This window comes from Stylophora pistillata, chromosome 8, assembly GCF_964205215.1.
Source record: "Stylophora pistillata chromosome 8, jaStyPist1.2, whole genome shotgun sequence".
Classification (NCBI taxonomy): Eukaryota; Metazoa; Cnidaria; class Anthozoa; order Scleractinia; family Pocilloporidae; genus Stylophora; species Stylophora pistillata.
The window spans coordinates 22,286,077-22,305,305 of NC_142526.1; the positions used below are offsets into that span (position 1 = coordinate 22,286,077).

Sequence of the window (19,229 nt, forward strand, 5' to 3'; positions counted from 1 at the left end):
CTGCCACTCACTGGATTTGTTCTCGGTTGCCCCTAGTTCAACTCCTCGGCTGCGCTCTGTAAATAGTCCACTGGTCTGCCTCCTGCCAGTGGAGATTTTTAAACTCTTAGTCTACATGTACATTGTGGCTGAAAAGCCCCTGAGGGAGAGCTTCAATCAACGTATATTATACATTCTGATGTTGGAGTGTAAAGGGTTAAGATCCTTTAACCCATTAATGGCCGCAGCTTTTGTGGAAAACTGTGTTTTGAAACTAGTCGAGCAGATTTCGGGTCACTGTTGTGGTTTTAAAAACTCAAACTTACCAAAAACCCCTTGACAGCTCGTGCACTCGACGGCCTTTCAATCCAAATGCAAAATGGCAGCCTGAAAATCTCGGGCACACGCAGAAAGCAAAATTTCGACAGTTTTTGGGTTGAAAAGTCATGCCCCACTTACGACTTTCACTTTTCTCTCTTTCTCCTGCCCTTTTTTTCCCCTCTCCTTTCCTGAAGTTTCTCCTCACTTGCTGGAGATTGAGTAGGCTTCATTTTGGTGTAGAGATTTTTCAGAAACTACTCATTATTTTCAAAGCACATGCTCGGAGAGGTAGGTGGGTAATGAAACACGATTTTCGTGCAGATTTTCAGGTCCAAGTGACATGGTTTTTTGGCTATTTCTCCAATCTCCTTCACTCAATTGCGCTCATTCTGGTATCGTCTGTAAGGTATCTTCAACCTGTTCAAGTACGTGCTCAAATTCGTGCTCCAGGGTTAAAAGTGATGACGTCACAAGGCGTAGAAAGGGTGTGGGACCCCATGGACACACTGGACGTCAATAGGTTAAGGGGCTTTCAGTGATTGATAGAAAAAGAAGTCTTTCCATTTGGGGAGCCAAGTTTTGCAAAAGCAGAAAAAAGTTTGTTGTGTTTGTGTGCAAATGTTTAAGGAGTTTCAGAATAGTCCATTTTACAGTTGTGTGCTTGGTTGCCAAGCCTTTGAACGGGAGTGAGGCTAGAGATGACCTTGTTATGATACAAACCTTGCTGCCTTTCAAATGTAAATCACTTTGTTATCATGCTAACTAGATACAGGTCTCTATCACAACAAGGTCATCTTTAGCCTCACTCTGAATCAAAGGCTTGGCAACTAAGTACACAACTGTAAAATGGCCCATTGTATGTACTTTGCATTTGTGCACAAATTAAAAGTTGCAATTCAATGAACTAAAAATCTGAATTAACTTTATTAGATACAAGAACTTTGTACATGATTGCAATGTAAAAGTGCAATCAACTCCCTTATAAGGGCAACTAACATCTTCAAATAGAACAACAAAATGAAAAGTTTCCATGCATTATGATAGCAAATACAGAAAAGTCAAACTCAGTAATCTTGCAAAAAAACTCAAAAATGGTAAAGATTGTAATGTCCACACAATTCAAAATCAGAGAGAAGTAAACTGTTGAAAATGCATATTCGGAAGATATTTGTTTGATTGTAACTATTAATTAAACTGAAGTACAAGTCTAAATACCCTAAAACGACTTAGATGTTGTCAGTCTCCAGTATTTGATAATGAATTTTCTCAGAAAAGACAAGGCTGCATGAACATTTGTAAAATTACAGAACAAAGAAATCTTATGCTAGTATGGATTTCTTATGAAGTGAATTATATTATTATAGCAAGTGACAAATCTTTATAGGTGATTTGCACTAAGCTTTCTTTTATAAAAAGAATTCTGAAAAAACACAGCAGCATGTAGCTTTAACAAGGATTGACCTTGTGTTAATTTTCAGTCACCAATTTGGAGATGGGTTTTGATATATTGGGGAAAATCTGTTTATAAAGTCTATGAAGTGTAACTTGACTACACTATTTTTTTAGGTCTGATACACAATGTACTTCAATCTGTAACTCATCAAACAAACATGGTGGTCAATCATCGCCTTTTGGAGCTGTTGTTTGATCTCATCATGCATGCTCTCTCCCCCACCATGAAGCAGGCAGTGGTGGAGGACAGAGAGAGTTGCATGACAAGACCAAACAACAGCTGTTTAGGACACCATGCAAAGATACAGAAACAGTTTTACAACCCTGCAAAATAAAATAATTTACACACAGTACAGGTGGTAGAAATTGACCATCAATATATAGAACATGAAATATTATACCAATCAAAACCAATTACCATTAAGTCACTCATTTCAATAAACCTTCTAATGTTCTAGCTTTAGAGCAGCAAAACATGAGCCACAGTCACCCCTACACTGCTTCTTCTTGTGCTCATGGAGACAACTGAAGTCCACTTGTTGGTATCTGGGTCATACTTTTCAATACTGTTAAGACTGGAGCTGCCATCATTGCCACCCACTGCAAACAATACGCTGTCAATCACTGCCACATCATGGGTGCTACGGCGAATGCTCATTGGGGCCAGGCAAGTCCAAGCATCCGCAACAGGGTCATAGCGTTCCATTGTGTTCAAACAAGACGCTCCATCATTGCCACCTACATGTACATGGCAAAAGAGGTGTTAAAGAGAATTTTTAAATAATGGACACTTTATGAAATACTACATGTCTTGAGTTCCTGCAGCACTGACTAATAAAAATAATAATAATAATAAATAGATGCTTATAGGGCACATTTCTAATCTCAATGCGCCTAACAACAGATTATTAAGACATAAGAATAAGTAATTAATTAACAGTAATGTTTTTTAAACAAAAATGTCTTAAGCCTAGTTTTGAATGTTTCTACTGTTTCTACTCTTTTATTATATTCGGGAATTGAGTTCCACAGTTTCGGTGCAGATACTGAAAAAGCACGTCCACCATAGGAATTGGATTTAATAGGTGGGATGCATAACTGTAAGCGAGTTGATGATCTTAGTGTTCTTGATGGGTGGTATTCTTGTATAATAGGTTCTAAATAACTAGCAGATTGCTCATTTAAGATCTTATAAGTTATAAGTAATATCTTAAAATTAACTGTTGCTTCGATTAGCAGCCAATGTAGATTCTTTAAAATAGGTGTGATATGGTCAGTGTTTCGTGTTCCGGTTATCATACGAGCAGCGATATTCTGGATCCTCTGTAGTTTGTCCCTTTGATACTTTGGTATCCCATACAGAATGACTACATTGTTTGCAATTGAAATACACGGTAGACAAAGTGGCTGATGGTAAAACTCCTCTGGCTATTTAACAAACGCTTTTAGAGGCTTTGTTTTATCAACAATTAAAACTAATACTCCAAGAATTGGCCCTTTGTCAGAGCAAATGGATGATGATGACTTAAAGCTTATTCTCAGACCAAGACAGGGATAAAAGGGAGATTCAAAACAGAAAATAAGGTGTGCACATTTCATGCACCTGTTTATTTTATCTCAATGTTAGACAAATATGCCCTTCACACCAAAGCTCAAAAATGTTTTAAAGCTGTTCTGCTAAACACCGTTTAAATTTGTTTACTTAACTTCTAATTTAACAAATGAATAAAGGCTGTTAGTTTCTAAAAAAAGAAACTGTTTGGGGCTGCGTCAGTGGGGGTAACGAAATAATTTGAACATATCAACAAAGTTGAAATGGTAGTTTAGCACATTGAAAATAAAAGTTAGTGACTACTTCAAGCCTATGGGAAACTCAGTTTCTTAGTAACTCATGTTCCTATTTTCATTCAGTTAAATGCAGTTTTACTTGACATGTTTTGCTGGTGCGAATGGGATTAAAGACTGAGTAAAGGAAACATGACAGCTGGCTACAATTACAGAAGATGCAGCCCAATATGCTAACAGGAAGACTCTACTCCTGTAACTTACCAACAACATACAGCATGTCATTCAGTACAGCCACACCAGCACTGCTTCTTCTACTGGCCATACTGGCAACTGTTCTCCATGTATTGGTCATGGGGTCAAAGCACTCCACTGTGTTTAGGTGTGCACTTCCATCATAGCCTCCTATGGCATAAATTACGCCATTCACTACACCCACACGCACATACCGCCTGAGGGAAGAAAGTGTTGGAGGTAAGAATCAGACATTGTACAGTATGTCACTTTATTACATGACTCGGGCAGTCAGAGGGCCAATAACTAAAATCAACCAATCAAAAATGCTCTATTGCCGGTCAATATTCTCTCAGTATTGGACCGGGCACTGTCCCGAATGATACCGCACTTGTGTCCCTTTGAACTTCAGTCATATAATAAATCTCTTATTAACCAAGCTTGCTCAGGACCGTACTGGAAGAATATCAGCGCTCGGTCCATACTGTCAAGACCTCAGGCCGATATTCTCCCAGTACGGCCCTCGCGCTTGGTTAATAAGATATAAGTACAGTATGTCACTCTATACAATGTTGGTTGAGCACTGCTTGTTGGCTGTGATGCCAAGTGATTTCTTAATTGACACTTTTGTCAACAGACCTTATCTTGGTGCTTGTTTTGTTGCTTATAACTTCTGTAACAATTTTGAAATGTTACTGAGCAAAAAGGTCTTATTTGCACTGCTGACAAGAAAATTACAGACCCCTGGCTGAAGATTGGCAGTCTGTTTGGGGATTACAACCAAACAGGCAAAGATGGCTTTTCAGTCCAAACTTTAGTCTAACAGTCTGTTAGACATGTTTTGGCCTGCCTCTGGGGTGATTATTGTCTACACGGTATTGTAATGTTCCCAACTTGCAAAGCATGCCCAGGAGGCTACTGATGGCTAATTAACACCTGTTGTGGCTGCTTTCAAGAGGCCCATTCTCGTAAGTGGCTCATTCAAGTTACAGACATCAACTGAACCCCAGAGACCTGTAATACAACTCAAGTTCTGTACTGTTTTGTTCACCTTGAGAAATTGAGCAGATGTTTTCTTCACTAAACAACTTCAATTTGTGTGTATATTCTCCATCCTTAAAAATCTCTTTACCATTATGCATGGTTTATTCACAACTCTTTGAAGTTTCTCTACAAATAATGTTAATGAGGTCATATCACTCAATTTCCTAATTTTACAATAATTGTCAAATATATGAAAAAGAGATGTGGCATAGAAATTTAATGTCAGAAAGTTATTTGATTTGTACAAGTATCCACCAAAAGAAAAAGATACCTTCTTGTGTTCATGGCTGCAACCGACATCCACTGAGCTGTCAAAGGGTCAAATCTCTCAACACTGTTCAAACAGGATGCTCCATCATAGCCACCAATGGCATAAATTAAACCATTTAAGACAGCAACACCCAGACAGCTACGACGAGTTCCCATGGATGGAACTAACAACCACTGGTTACTCTGAGGACAGTAGGCTTCAACTGTTGCCAAGTCATTACTCCCATCATATCCACCAACAGCATAAATCTTTCCACATACTGTCCCAACACCCACCCTAGCACGTTTGGTTGACATGGGAGTCACCATGCACCATCTGTCAATCCTGGGATCATAGCACTCGCACTCACTATGAATGGCGAACAAACTGCCCCCACCAATGGCAAACAAGATTGGCACCTGTCCAGTAGGCTTACGAGAGACAGTTCTGGGACTTTGAAGCACTGAGCGCTGCTCTGGTAAAAGGTGGTACTTCATCGCTTCGATGAGCAAGTCTTTGCAGTCAGGGGTATTCCGAATCAATACTTCCGTTTCGACGCGGGTCATTAAGCATTCTCTAGTCAACAGGGGAAGCCTCACAAATGGTAACAGGTCTCTCACAAATTCCCTGCGATTGTCTACGTCGAACTTGACCCAGTTTATAACCGCATTGTACACTTGCTCCTCATTTTCTACGTTCACGTCACTATTAGAGATGAGATCCAAGACTTGTTCGACAGAAAGTAGCATAAATTCCTCGGTTTGCGAGACTTGCAAAAAGTGCTGAAGGGCGAAACGATGCGACGATTCTAATAAGTCAACGCAAGTATGAGTGTCGGCGAACGCCCGGATACCAAGACAGTTTGAGGGATGAAGCTGATTCTTAAGAAATTCACAGCAAGCGTCTTTTACGCTAGTTAGTTGTAATAAACTCGACGCGGGAAGCAAAGCTTGCACGTTATCTTCGCTTACTTGAATGCGCGCGGTGTAGGCAAAGTCTACAAGCAGTTCGATGGCATCGGCATCGACTCCTTGCAGCGTTATGTCTCTTTGCCTGCTTTCGATTAGCTCACCCGTAAACATGGCTTGAAAATATGGACTAGATGATGCCAACACAAGTCGATGCGCGGCAATCCGCCGCTGAGGTTCTCCAACGAGTAAGTTTACATCACACAGTTCGCCCTTCGACCTCATTATTTTCATACAACAAAATGCTTCTTCCGTGTGCGTCGGCGAGAAATGCGATATGAACTCCACTCGTATCTCTTGATGAAATTTCGCTCTGAATTGCTGCATATTCGTCTCGCCACTGGTTCTGGAAGATCGCTGTCTGTAAAGTAGAAACGTTCGTGTACCGAAACTTTCTGCAACAAACTTCCTCTATACTTCGCTGTGCTGAGATGACAGGAAGTGTTGCGTTCCTCGATAAGATCGCGCCGTGATCCCTCAAGACAAACTGATCCTTCGTCAAGTCAGCTTTTTTAATCTTTTTGTCGTAAGCCGCCGCACTATGACCTTTTTATTCGTGCTAAATTCAGATCATCTCGAAAGAGAAACATACGTCGCCAGCATAAACAAAGCATTACAAAGCATATGATTTATTACTAGAACCCAGGAACTATTTTTTCCCCCGGTCAATATGGCGAACCGATGTGATTGGATTAGCTCGCGCAAAGCCGCCGCTGGCGCTGCATTAAGGCATTATAGGGTTAAATAAATGGGAAGAAGGAGTTCCTTCCCAATTTTGTCTGTGAAATCAGTTTTCTGCTATCACGACATAACGTTGTTCCTTTCAAAAAATTCACAATCCAATAGAGAAACAATTCTCTTCTGTCTAAACTTGAAAAGATGAGTTACTTATGATAATGCTAACAAAATCAAACGAGGACCAGACGAAAAGATGAAACACAAGAGAAAAAAAAATCTCAATCTAAACGACGAAAATAACCTCAAAATGAAAAGTTGCGAAAAGGAACTTCGATTCAAAGAAAACATGATGGACGGGAGAAACAATGCGTACGCGGATGATCAAATTCTCAAACACGGACATTCATTTGGTGTGTGCCGCCATAAATACGCAGGACGTGCGTTTGAAAACTGAACCCCAGAGTGGCTATAAAGTCTCTCATCCCTAACCAGGTGTCCATAGTCTTTGGCCTTAGGATGGGAATAGTAAAAATTTCCAGTCTTCAGCTAGACGGCCGCAAGGAGTTTATTATTTATCATGATAATTTATGTGAAGGTGATATAATTGAGCGTCGAGTTCATCGAAGAATCTTTTAAACGAACTTAAATCTCGCAAAGGTTTGAATTATCTATCGGGTAATTTAACCAAACTTTTACGACGTAATGAATAAAAACGAAAATTTTGATTTATTTTTCTCTTAAAACCACTGAGTTTCGCAGATCTATTGATTCAGCCTGTGCACTGTGTTTGAACAACGTGAATGGTGGAAACCATAACAGGTGTCATTGGTTCCTATCGAATGCAGAGGACTGATCAAGCCTCTATCACAAACTATCACATTGGGTAATAGGAAGAAAGTTACAGAGAAAAGGGATAAACCTCGCTCGGCATTGTAAGTATATTACTGTACCTCTTTTTCTAGAACCTTGATAACAAAAGAAAACTTGATGCATCGGCGATCATTCGAGCTGCATAATCTCAACTTTGAGATAAGAGGGTGATCAGTATTTGGAGTGAACCAGGAGTCTCAATGACGAAAGTTAGTTCCCGGCGCGCTGTATACCGCCGCCTGTAATACATCAGTGTACCAAGCTCTCACCACTGTCTGTTTGACCCCTTGAACCCTAAGATTTGATTGTGACCTTCTCTCCTCTAGCTGCTACACATTTCCTTGTAAAATAGTTACAAGAGTTTGGTGTTAAATCAAGATAATAACCTCTACCTAATAAGTTTGAGTATTCTCATCAACTGTTTGCTGGATAATGTGTGGATATTATAGGGAGAAATTACATGTTTATCACTTCTGGGAGTTAAAGGGTTTTAATCTGCGGGAAGGCTCTCGTGTTTGGGTTTCGCCTTACGGCCGCCCATAACAAACAGCCGCTCATGCAAAAATTCATTGAAACCCTTGTGTAAACTGGGAGTTCAAACAGAGGTGTAGAGGATAACAAGGATATATGCGTTTGGCTCAACCGTTAACTTACTTGTGATTGAACCGTTAAATTGTAAACTAATATACGTTGCGATGGGTTCAACTAGAGGTGTACAAGATACCAAGGGTATATGTTTTTGATTCAACCGTTTACTTACTTGTGATTCAGTATTACAAATGATGTTTCCAACTTGATATATTGCGGTTTGAGTGTTCTATGCATCCTTATTAAATATTCCCTATGAAGCAAAAACCAACTATATTCTTTTTTTGTTTTCGTTCAAGGGAAATAAAGATGGCATTAATCTACACGATTGCGTCTCTGTTATTTGTGCCTGGTAAGAATGAATGGATCTGAAACTGCAGTGTAGATTACACGGACTTACTCCCTGATTTTCATTTTTTTTTTTTTTAAGGAAAATTAGAATTTGTGATCATTTCGCACTCAGAATTATTGTTATAGATATTCACATCAGGTTTGTTGTTGCATACGAAAGATTTTCATCATGCAGTAGCTATAGAGATTCATTAGACACAGATAGAATTGTTCGATTAGCACGAGAAACTGATAAAAAAAAAAAACGCGCTCAGAAAATAATAGACCGTGAACCACACAGGCCACGCACTTAATCAATATCTTGAACGCATGAGGCCACCTATATTATAAATATGTGATTCCATCCTACTCTTGGTAACTAGCTTTGGCAAGAAGAGGGTCAATTACTAACAGAGGTATTAGTCCTTATTATTGGGGTGTTAGGACTGAGGTCAATTTTTAGCTCGTGGCGTTTTCGGAGATCGTAGGAGGATTTGGAAGTAAACAATCTTATGATACAAAGTTTGCGCAGGTTGTGATTGCCTACAAAACCGTCGCCTCAGCAACGAGAGTATTCCTGGAAGAACAGTAGCTGCAGTGACCTTGCATCAAAAGAAAAAAAAAGACTCCTCAAGAAGTATATCTGTGATTACCATACTTGCGTGTAATTTTCTTGTTTTTCTACCAAACGAATATTACTAAAATTTGTCTTTTGTCTTTGTCTTTGTTTTTAGCTAGCCTTGCAGACGGTGCATTTGAAATATTACTTCCTAAGAATACGAGTTTATGGGTTGCAAACGGAAAGGCTAGACGGGTCGTCATCGCATCTGATCAGGGGGAGATCGACACCTGGAGTATGGAAGTAACAGACAGCAAAGGTCACACTGCTCATGCGTACCCATCTGATATCATATTTCCTCAAAAAACTGGAGGAAAATCAGTTTACGTAAAGCACGTACTCGTGCCTGAGACCTTGAAAAGTGGCGAATACAAGTTGAAAATTTGTGGATCGCTTAAGGGTGGCCGGAAACTGTGTCAAAAGTCAGATACGTTTTACATCGAAGGCGATCAAGTGGAATGTAAGTCTTTCAATTTACATGCTGCAATTCAGTGTAAATGCTTGGAATTTAGAGTGATTTTTTTCTGCGTGTCGTCGAAAACTTTGTTTAATTCATTCAGCGCCTGACTCAGAAGAGTTTGGTTGGCTTGTGTGAAAAATCCACGGCACCTATCGGTGAAAAAGGTTTGCGCAGCGGTTATGCACAGTTCCTAGTTTCCGAGAGGCGCTGCAGTATTAAATTCGAGCTCGAGCGCTTATTGGATTGACACTGACTTTCCAAACTCACCACTCTATGGTGCTCCTTCTTCAGACTGACCCAATTCTATAAATGTAAGATATTGCAAGGAGAGTACGAGAGTTATGGTTTATGAGTCGTTTTCATCGAAGTTGGAAGAGGTTTAATGAATCGATACCAAAAATAATAAGAAATAAATTTTTCAAGCCATAATCAAGAATTATTTCCATTCACGTGTGGGATAAAAATAGCGAGCGCTTAAAGATGACAGAGCTGAATAATGAAATGCTACGTCAGCGGGTATGCGGTCAACAACGCGGGCTCAAGTGTCCTAGGTCTAAAATTTAGCGAAATTAGCGGAAAATAATAAGGGCTGACCATTAAAACCGAGGAACTCTGTTTTCGTTGAAGACACTTTCCTATTTCCAAAGCTTTGAAGGAGAAAATTAATTTTTGAAAATTTTTAGGGGGTGTACCAAATTTTTGGAGGTTGTTCTGTAAAAGAAAAGCGGCAAGGAAAACGACGCCTCGAAGCAACAGAATAGGAAATCAACCATACGAACGACTCAAAATCTGTGTTTCCGTGGCAAATCCTGGCGCATGCGTATATGTTATTCAGCTCTGTCCTTAAAGATAGCAAAAAAAAAAATTCAAGGTCTTAACCTTTAACACCCTAACACCAGTACTGTTTTCGATACATTTCCTAAGGCGCTGACGAGAAGAATTGTTAAACAATCAAGAGCTTGTTTAGTTGGTGATCATTTCCTGTATTCTCCTAACCTTAATGTGTGATTCAGGGGTGATATTGTAAGGAGAAAGTAGATGCTGGTCACTCTTAGGGGTCAGAGGGTTAATGAAACGTGCTTAGAAGGGAAGGGATGGGTGGGTCCTTGAGTGTATTTGATCCCGCCTTGTTCACTTTCAAGGAAATGGGACAAAATAAAATGGAGGTGAGACAATGCTGTAGGGCTACCCTACTCACTGAAATTAAATCCGTCGATCTGCTTAACAGTGCAAATTTTTTCTACAAAAAAGAGTGAGTGAAACTATGACAAACAAGAAAGTCAATTAATCGTTATTTCTTCCTCCCACGTTCAAAGCTTTGCACAACATAGATGACCTTCAGCCGCACGAAAAGAGATTTATATCCAGACTACGCGCTTTTGAAGATTATCTGAGGAAACTGGATGTGGAGGACATTTGGCCAATACACGAAACGCACTGTACCATTCCAAAGATACATAAACCCAGCAAAGAAGAGTTCACTGAGAAATGCATGAAACCAGGTACTGGTTTGTAATTCGTTTACTTTGTCGTTGACGTTCAGTTGATTCTGCAATGGCATATTAAGTAAACTGCCTAAACGCAATGGTGAAGTAAGTCTACTGTTATTTTTTCATAAGGTAGTGCCAACGAAACTAGTTGCGACTTAAATTGAAATAAATTTTCGAAATTCTCCTAAACTTTATTAAGCGTTTAGTTCCTACTGTGGGATATTACATACTTAGCTAAAATGTACAGGCACTTAGGTATCTCCGATTTAAGTCTTAATAATGAATGAGAATTTGCAGGTCAAGCTTGTATAATAACGGGGATGATGGACAACTGGAAAGCCATGAACAAGTGGCTGTTTGAGACATTCCAGCATGACCCTCGCATAGAGGACGGCGTTTATGTTGGTCAGAGGCTAACCCCAGTGCCACTAACAAACTACGTGAAGTATCTGAAGGAGAGAGCCGCCAATGAGACTGCACCATGGGTTATATTTATGTCAGATGTGTTTGATCTGTACCCTGAGCTGCGAGAGGTAAATTTTCGAGAGACGCTCGAGTCGTGGGGAGTGACGAATTCAATCCATCAATAGAACCATTGCTTTTATACAAAATGTAGCCTGTCGTTACCGTATTGGTATGTCGTAAGGGGCGTGCATATGTCACGTGCATTATTATTCCTATAGCCAACTGACACAGTGGCACGCATTCGTCTACTGCAACTATTAACATCAACACAAAAAAAATTGGAAACGAAGGAGACTCGAATTCCACTCATCAGTGTAATGATTGCAAAACTTGCAAACACTTTGAGTGATTCTTATGGCTGCCTATGTGCACACTAGTCTCCTTAGCAGGGGACTTCTGAGGGAATTGTCGCTCTTCCTGTGGTTCATCGCAAGTAACTCATCCCCCTGCCCCCTGCCCCCTGCCCCCTGCCCCCTGCCCCCCACCCGACGCATTTCTAAAGCTTTTTTGACGAGTCGACGCTAATCTTAAGGAGCAAAAGAGTGAAATCTGGCCGGGTGAGCTTGTGTACAAGACACAACTTAACCTTTAGTTCATACGATGGACTTCCTTTCTAGGCACATTTTCAAATATGTACTCTTCCTTGTCAATGCAGGACTACATCATCCCAGACTTCTTCGCGGAGTCAGATGACTTCATGAACAATGTGGAGGAAGAGCTTCGCCTTGACTGGCGGTGGATTATCATGGCTGCCAAACGGAGCGGCTCAGGATGGCACGTAGACCCTGCCAATACAACCGGCTGGCTAGCTCTGGTACAAGGGGCTAAATTATGGGGCATGTACCCTCCCTCCGTCTATCACATTCCAGGTAAGTGATAAGGAAAGCTATGCAGACAGCCCAGCCCCTACATCAGACCAGTGCATGGCAACTCAACTTCAGTAAGAGGCCGAAGGCGAGGTGAATATCGTCGAATAATCCCCGAGACGAAGTCGAGGGGATTATTCGACAATATTCACCGAACCTGAGGCGAATAATTGTTTTAGTATAAATTCAGAGCTGAACAACAGAGAAATTTCTAAAATCATAACATTTTGGTAAAATTTATTAATATCTTATTTTAACATTTTATATAAACCGCGTGGAGCGGTTTATATAGCGTCATATAAGGAAACGCTCGACCAATCAGATTGCTGGAAACTCTTTGCTCAGCTCTGAAATTATACTAAATATATATAGCAAGTCTGCATTTCAATTTTTCGTATTACAGTGCTCGATACATAAAAATAATATACATTGAGATAGGAAAAAACAGGGGCTACACTTTCATCCCGACAGACCTGTTGATATATTTATATAGGTACATAGGTATATACCTGTTTTCAAAAACGTTGCAGTTTTAAATAAATATTATGTCCCTCTTAAAGAACAACAGATACCAGTTGTGGCCTTAAAACTGCCCAAATGAAGGAGATAACCGTAAGCTTAAATTTTTTCATATCCTCTAGGTGTGAAGAACAATTATTACCAAAAAAGAGACTACGACATGGAGGATGCGTTTTACTGGTGGATTTACACCCGACCGTATTTGGTATGAATCTCGAGTTAATCCTTTAACTTCTAGAAGTGATTAACAGGTACTCTTATCCCATAATTCATATATATATGTATATATTTCATCAAGCACAAAGGTAATGAGGATATTCAAAATTATTAGGTATTACGTACGTAGAAATCGTTATATTGTTCCAACAGCAAATTTACAAGGAAATGAGTATCAAAGAGGTAGCAGAATTAACAATCATATCAGAGGCGCGAAAGGGTTAAGGACATTCGGCGTCAGATAACTCCAATATAGATTTCTTTCGAATTTTGACCACAGTTAGATAATGATTGGGTAATATCTATAAGACTGTGGTAAAAAAATAAAAAAAATGGATAAAAAAATAGGACTCACCGTTGGTGTCTCGGAGATAACTCATACGCTAGAAGCTTCTTTTGCTGAACGCGATTTTGATTGGTTAAAATCTGTTAAAATTTAGGAATTGGGAAAGGTCACATAACACAAAAGCTTTGTTTTGCTGGGAGAAAATATAACAGATCAGGAAACAATAGGTGGAATAAAGAAATTTAAAGAAAACTGTGCAAAGCCAAAGTATAATCAATCAGCGAAAGGTTTGATTTAGGATAGAAACACAAAAAGAGCACATAAGATATGATAGATCAAATAAAGGGTAGGAATATATGAGACCACAGCATGAAAAAGAAACTCTAGACTAAATATGTATGATTAAAATTCCTGGGCCCAATTGCATAGAAGGCGGATAACGCTATCCAACGGATAAATAGCTGTCCAGCGGATGAGTCACACAGTTAAACGTATAGCGTTATCCACCGGATATCATTTTTTATCCAGTGGAGAGCGTTATCCAACCTTTGAACAACCGGGGCCTGGACATTACAGAGCTTTATTATCCAACTACACTTCGTAGAGTACAAATAACGCCATAGACGAGTACAAATATCACGCAATATTTGTACTCTAGAGTACCGGTTAAACAGGTTTTCTCGCATCGCGAATTGTAGTTACGAAAAAAAAATGGCGGACAATTTGAATCATATTTCCGACGACGAAGATTTAGAATGCCTGGCAAATATACATCCAAGTTTATCAGATGAATCGAACGAAGAAAAACAGCTAGACGACCTGGAAATTTCTTCATTTATTGACGAAAATAGAAACAGCAACACGAAAACGCGCCAATTCCGTTCCGCTTCGCATACTTCTGTCACGCACTCCCCGTAAATAAATATCCGCGAAATTCGCCCGCACTGAAATAACAGTTTGGCGTGTTGGATAATAAATAACTTATAAGACGTTTTGTTGTGTGGTATCGCTGAGTATTTTTACTCGCTATTTGTCTTTTGACTCAAAATACGGCACAACTCGTAAAAATACTCAGCGATACTACACAACAAAACGTCTAATAAGATATATGTATTCATCGTATCAAGTTTTAATGAGCGATACCTTTGAATGTTGACCGTTTTCATTATCGTCATCGTTATCGTTGTTAGAAGAGCAACTTACCCATAGAGTGCGTGCAGAAACCAGGTGATATTGTGTTTATACCGACCGGATGGTGGCATAGTGTTGTCAATCTGGATGACACTGTTAGCGTTACGCAGAATTTTTGTAACAAATATAGGTGAGATTTATCATACCTTCAGTTTTGAGTGGTCACTTATTTATTCCACACGTTTTATAAAGTTTTTGCGAGTGTAATACGGCAGCTGTCTCCCGCTTTAAGTATTCTTTTGTATTCACGCGCGGCGCACGTGATTTGATAATTTAACCAATCACGTCCGTTTGAACTTGGCATTGGGGGTTGACTTGGACACTTACGTGTACTCCTGTTTTTTTTTGTTTTTGTTTTGGTTTTTTTTTTTTTCAGTTAAGGTTAGTCACCTCTATGTGTTTTGGAATTTAGGAATGCGAAGTCTTTATTTAAAGCCAAATGTTGCAGTTAATTTAATAAGTTTAGTACACCCAAATGTGATTCCTCAAATGACATTGTTTGATTGCTTATGCTTTGTTAATTTGTTTCACCCTGCTATTTGTTTTGTGATGTTCGTTTCATTAAGACTTTAAAGAATAAGTAGGCAAGCGAAAATAATGGTTGTAATTACGATTATCACGCGTGTACGCACTTTACGGCTCCATTTGACATCTTTCAAATCACAAACAAATCGCAGTATTCGTTTTTGGAGCTATTCGTCAGCTCTCAAAGACTATGATAATTGTGTCAGTTTGTAAAATTATTTTCAATTGAGAGATCTAACCTGAATCTATTATTTTCGGTTTCTTTCCAAACTAGTCTGAGAAACTGCCTCACTGAACTTAGGGAGCAGGCAGACAGTGATGGAGGCTTTATTGGCAGAACATTCGAACAACTCAGGGAGTTATACGCCCAGAAATATCCACAATATTTTCAACAGGAAGATCTAGATTTTGAAGCACCTGTCAAAGGAGATGGACTCACTGAAGAGGACGAAAATTCCAGAAGACTGCAGGCCTTGAAAGACTTCCTTTCAGGGAGTACTAAAACTATTGTTTGAGACTAAATTGGGTTTCCGAAGGAAACAACAGTTTATTCTTCACCTCTTAGAGTATTTCCAATATATCTGTAAATTCGTTCTAAAAAAACACTTCTAAATTTTTAGTAAAAATCGCTTGACATCGTGTTACTTTTGATGTCATATCCTGTTACGGGTGCAAAATATAATTGTATTCCACTGAACTTTGGAAAAATGCTCATGGGTTGTAATTGTATTTGGAAGATTACAGGTGCTGATACAAAATCTTTTGAAGAAATTGGCGAAAAACCTGAGCATGACAACCTGAATAAGGTTGACATAAATTTTCTCAGTCCTTTTGCACGATATATCAAAGTTCACAAAGCAGCCATGTCTGAATTTCCACCTGGTTGCTTCGTGAAATTTCGTAGTCTAGATCCTATAAAAAAGAACTGGCTCCATGATATGTTGAAGACGTTGCGTCATTCCTCGCCTGGGTTAAAATTTAGGAACTCTTAACAACTGAAGTATAAGTTTTGAGCATACTGAATGCAATGCTGGTCTGACATTTGTAAGTTAAATGTGGGGGCGAACGGGAAGGGATGTAAATGACTTGCTATGAGCGCTTCCACCTTTACTATTTCAACAATGTTTTTCTTTTTAAGAAAGTTCGGCTGTTTAATATTGGCAGGTGTTTCAAGAGCAGTGGATGAAAAACTCACGAAATCAAACAAAACTTTACAGATTATCAAAAAGATAAGAGCTTCATTTGACAGTTGGCAACAATGTACAACAAATGGCCATCTGTTGTTTCTCGTGAATCTTCTTACAGTGCAGTCTGTATATTAGCGTATAGGTGCACAACACGCTTGATAACTTGTGCTTTCCAGGAAAATCTCTCTATTTTTATTCCATCCATTTACACAGCATGGAATACGTTTTCTTTTCTTTTTTTTTTTTATCAAATCAATTTATCTTAATTGAAAAAAAAAAACAACAACAACAACAACAAAAAAAAAAAACCCGAGGCCAGTTTGTTCAAAGCTGAGTTAAGATAACCCAGAGTTAGTGTGAAATCTGATCTCAGATCTGAAAGCTTCAAAAGAAAATCAGTATAATTCTTTTTGTCTTGAATTTGATGATTGAATGTTCTAATTAAAGGAATAGAGAAAATTATTTCGAGAAGACTTTTGCACAAAGGAATAAAGAAACCCGGATTAAAATTTAACCTTGGATTAGCGCTAATCGGCATTCGAAAAACTGGGTTCTGTTCTATTTCTTTCCTTTCAATTTATTTTTCCGATAGTATGCTACCAAGTTGCGTTCTGTTTGCTTGATCAATGACTTGAATCTATTCGATCATAAGACATTCGCAAGACTAGTTTGTCAAATCTAACTAACTTCTAACACAACTTCAAATCTAACTAACTGATCTAACACAACTTCTACTTACAACTCATGTGCGTTTAAAAATCCCCATAAACTCTCGTCGAAATTCCCGATTCCCCAATCCGTATATGAATGGATTGATTACAGTGGAAGTCATTGCCAAAACGGTGTACAGTTCGAAAGCAAATGCAGGTAAATTCGTCAGTGATGAGTGCGACAAAATACCAATAATTATGACAGGAATCCAGCATACGAAAAACCCCAAGATCACAAAAAACAGTAAACGCGTAACTCGTATTTCCCATGCGTTTAAGGCCGTCATAGGCTGATTTGGCCATGCTTGGAATGAGGGTGTTACATTTGCATTATGTGTTCGTATCGTCTTGAACACACCCGCGTAGCAAGTCACAATAACTACAAGAGGAATAAAGACGTGGATTACATGCAACAACACACCGATAATTAATCGGTGCTTCTTGCTGGCGAATGTTCCAATACAGAAGAAGAACTGTGAATCATATTGATATATCACTGGTCCAACGAAGGTTGATAAGAAACCGTCACAAAGTGTAAATACCCATACAGACATGATCATGACGAGGCTTGACTTCACCGAAAAGTAGTTACGATATATCTGCGTTTTGACCACACGGAAATAGCGGTTCACGGCAGTTAAAGCGAGGGTTGGAACAGAAATCCCTGCCCAGTAGTAGAGGAGAAAACCTGTGAACTGGCACATGGCATGGCCGTGATCCCAAGCATCTTCGAAAAACGCCTGGATGTTGAGGGGGAAACAGCAAATCGCCACAGTCAAATCAGAGATTGCCAAAGCAAAAACGTACAAATATGGAACGCGTAGCGTCTTTCGCCTTCTGTAGAAAACCCAGCAGACGACGATATTTCCGGAGATTGCGAAAATGTTCATCGAAACCAGAACAAATCCCTGAATGGATTTGTGTGTTGTACTTCTGGAATATTCTTCCATTAAGGATTTCGTCCTTGGCGATGATTAAGTCGTGTTGACTCCGCGAGACGAGCAAAGAGAGTGTCTACAAAATAAGTCAGTTTTTGTAGATATAACTAAGACTCTCGACTTATTTAGAACAGTTAGTAAAGACAAATGATTCAAGAGCGCTATTTCCTGCCCAAGCTAGATGTCAGTGCTTTTAAATTATTCCTCGTTCAATCAGTTCGCGGGTTTCTGATTAACAGAGCAAGGAACATCAAGTCACTGTTAAGTTTGACTGTTTAACCACTGTCTCGCTTTACTTCTGTTTGTAATCTCGAAGGTAAATTGTAGCGTGTCTTTACCATAGAAGTATCTGCATGTTAAATTTCGAAAATTTACTTTACATTGCTTGATTAAATAATTATCAGCTGCCAAAAGCACCCAATTGGCTTGAAGGAAAGTTACTATCGCATACATGAATGTATGAACTTGGTTTTCGATTGAACTTGCTTTGTTTTGCTCTTTTGTCGCTATAGCTAGACCGACCGGCTAGCGATAAAAGAGCAATTACCAAACCATTTTTAACCTTTCAGTTAAAAGTAAGTGTATAATGCTGGAAGAAAGAAGAATCTTCGCCCATCTGTGATTCATTTGCAGTTTAATACGGATACAGTTCTTGACATCGTGGCAGGTTTGTTTGGAAAATGCTTTGCGTTAATAAAGTAAATAGGTTTTGGCATTTTTTTTGCACGGAATGATAATTGTTTCGTGACCGACTTTTTTAATTGCTTCTTGACGTTTACGTCAAACCGAATAGATCGAATCATTTCATTTTCAATCACTTTATAAAAAGAGAGCCAGTAACCATGATTCGAACCGCTAAGAAATCATCAGCACAGTTTAAAAATGGCTATCCTAGGATTCTTGTTGTTCTACAAGTATCAAACGAGCATAGAGAAATATACAGTATCGCGATCGTCCAGTATTTTGCCGACGAGAGAGAGAATTTCAAAATGTTTGTTATTCGACATTACTAAATAAAACACGCAGGTGCTTAATTCTACAACGTATATAATATTTTTTTTTTTATGGTCGCAAATTTAGCACGTTCTGTTGTTCTTGTAAAATAGGATGATGGTCGCCCGATTAGTGAAATACGGCACTGGCGTCTCAAAATCGCAATTATTTTGTAGGCAATGATATTCAGATCATGACTGAGAAAATGTAACGCTGGCACTGTTAGAGTACTGATCATCAGCCAATACCCAGCCAGGTTGTCAAA

General features: G+C 39.1%; 3 protein-coding genes across 3 annotated transcripts; 1 reads left to right on the forward strand and 2 right to left on the reverse strand.

The window, feature by feature from the left end:
- Positions 1–1,200: 1,200 nt before the first annotated feature.
- Positions 1,201–6,633, reverse strand: LOC111325268 (kelch-like protein 17). The gene is made up of 3 exons (XM_022929049.2): positions 5,087–6,633; positions 3,802–3,989; positions 1,201–2,490 (listed from the first exon to the last, which is right to left on the reverse strand). Exons 1-3 carry the CDS (start codon positions 6,358–6,360, stop codon positions 2,213–2,215), a joined length of 1,740 nt encoding a protein of 579 aa, XP_022784784.2. The 5' UTR covers positions 6,361–6,633; the 3' UTR covers positions 1,201–2,212.
- A 68-nt stretch (positions 6,634–6,701) lies between these two features.
- On the forward strand, positions 6,702–15,833 carry LOC111325267 (2-oxoglutarate and iron-dependent oxygenase JMJD4). Its single transcript, XM_022929047.2, has 9 exons — positions 6,702–7,643; positions 8,469–8,521; positions 9,234–9,578; positions 10,895–11,080; positions 11,366–11,601; positions 12,189–12,402; positions 13,041–13,123; positions 14,611–14,741; positions 15,411–15,833. Exons 2-9 carry the CDS (start codon positions 8,479–8,481, stop codon positions 15,649–15,651), a joined length of 1,479 nt encoding a protein of 492 aa, XP_022784782.2. The 5' UTR covers positions 6,702–7,643; positions 8,469–8,478; the 3' UTR covers positions 15,652–15,833.
- Positions 15,834–16,642: 809 nt separating this feature from the next.
- LOC111325266 (melatonin receptor type 1A-like) lies at positions 16,643–19,122 on the reverse strand. Its single transcript, XM_088730796.1, has one exon. It carries the CDS (start codon positions 17,981–17,983, stop codon positions 17,066–17,068), a length of 918 nt encoding a protein of 305 aa, XP_088586922.1. The 5' UTR covers positions 17,984–19,122; the 3' UTR covers positions 16,643–17,065.
- Between the last annotated feature and the right edge of the window lie 107 nt (positions 19,123–19,229).

What these genes read in the sequence shown, in the direction of transcription:
- LOC111325268 (XM_022929049.2), bottom strand. Translation starts at nt 6,360, where the DNA reads ATGCAGCAATTCAGAGCGAAATTTCATCAAGAGATACGAGTGGAGTTC. An exon ending in GCAGCCATGAACACAAGAAG is followed by an intron (nt 3,990 to 5,086) that starts GTATCTTTTTCT and finishes TTCTTCCCTCAG; the next exon opens with GCGGTATGTGCGTGTGGGTG. An exon ending in TGACATGCTGTATGTTGTTG is followed by an intron (nt 2,491 to 3,801) that starts GTAAGTTACAGG and finishes ATGTACATGTAG; the next exon opens with GTGGCAATGATGGAGCGTCT.
- LOC111325267 (XM_022929047.2), top strand. Translation starts at nt 8,479, where the DNA reads ATGGCATTAATCTACACGATTGCGTCTCTGTTATTTGTGCCTG. An exon ending in GTCTCTGTTATTTGTGCCTG is followed by an intron (nt 8,522 to 9,233) that starts GTAAGAATGAAT and finishes CTTTGTTTTTAG; the next exon opens with CTAGCCTTGCAGACGGTGCA. An exon ending in CGAAGGCGATCAAGTGGAAT is followed by an intron (nt 9,579 to 10,894) that starts GTAAGTCTTTCA and finishes CCACGTTCAAAG; the next exon opens with CTTTGCACAACATAGATGAC.
- LOC111325266 (XM_088730796.1), bottom strand. Translation starts at nt 17,983, where the DNA reads ATGGAAGAATATTCCAGAAGTACAACACACAAATCCATTCAGGGATTT.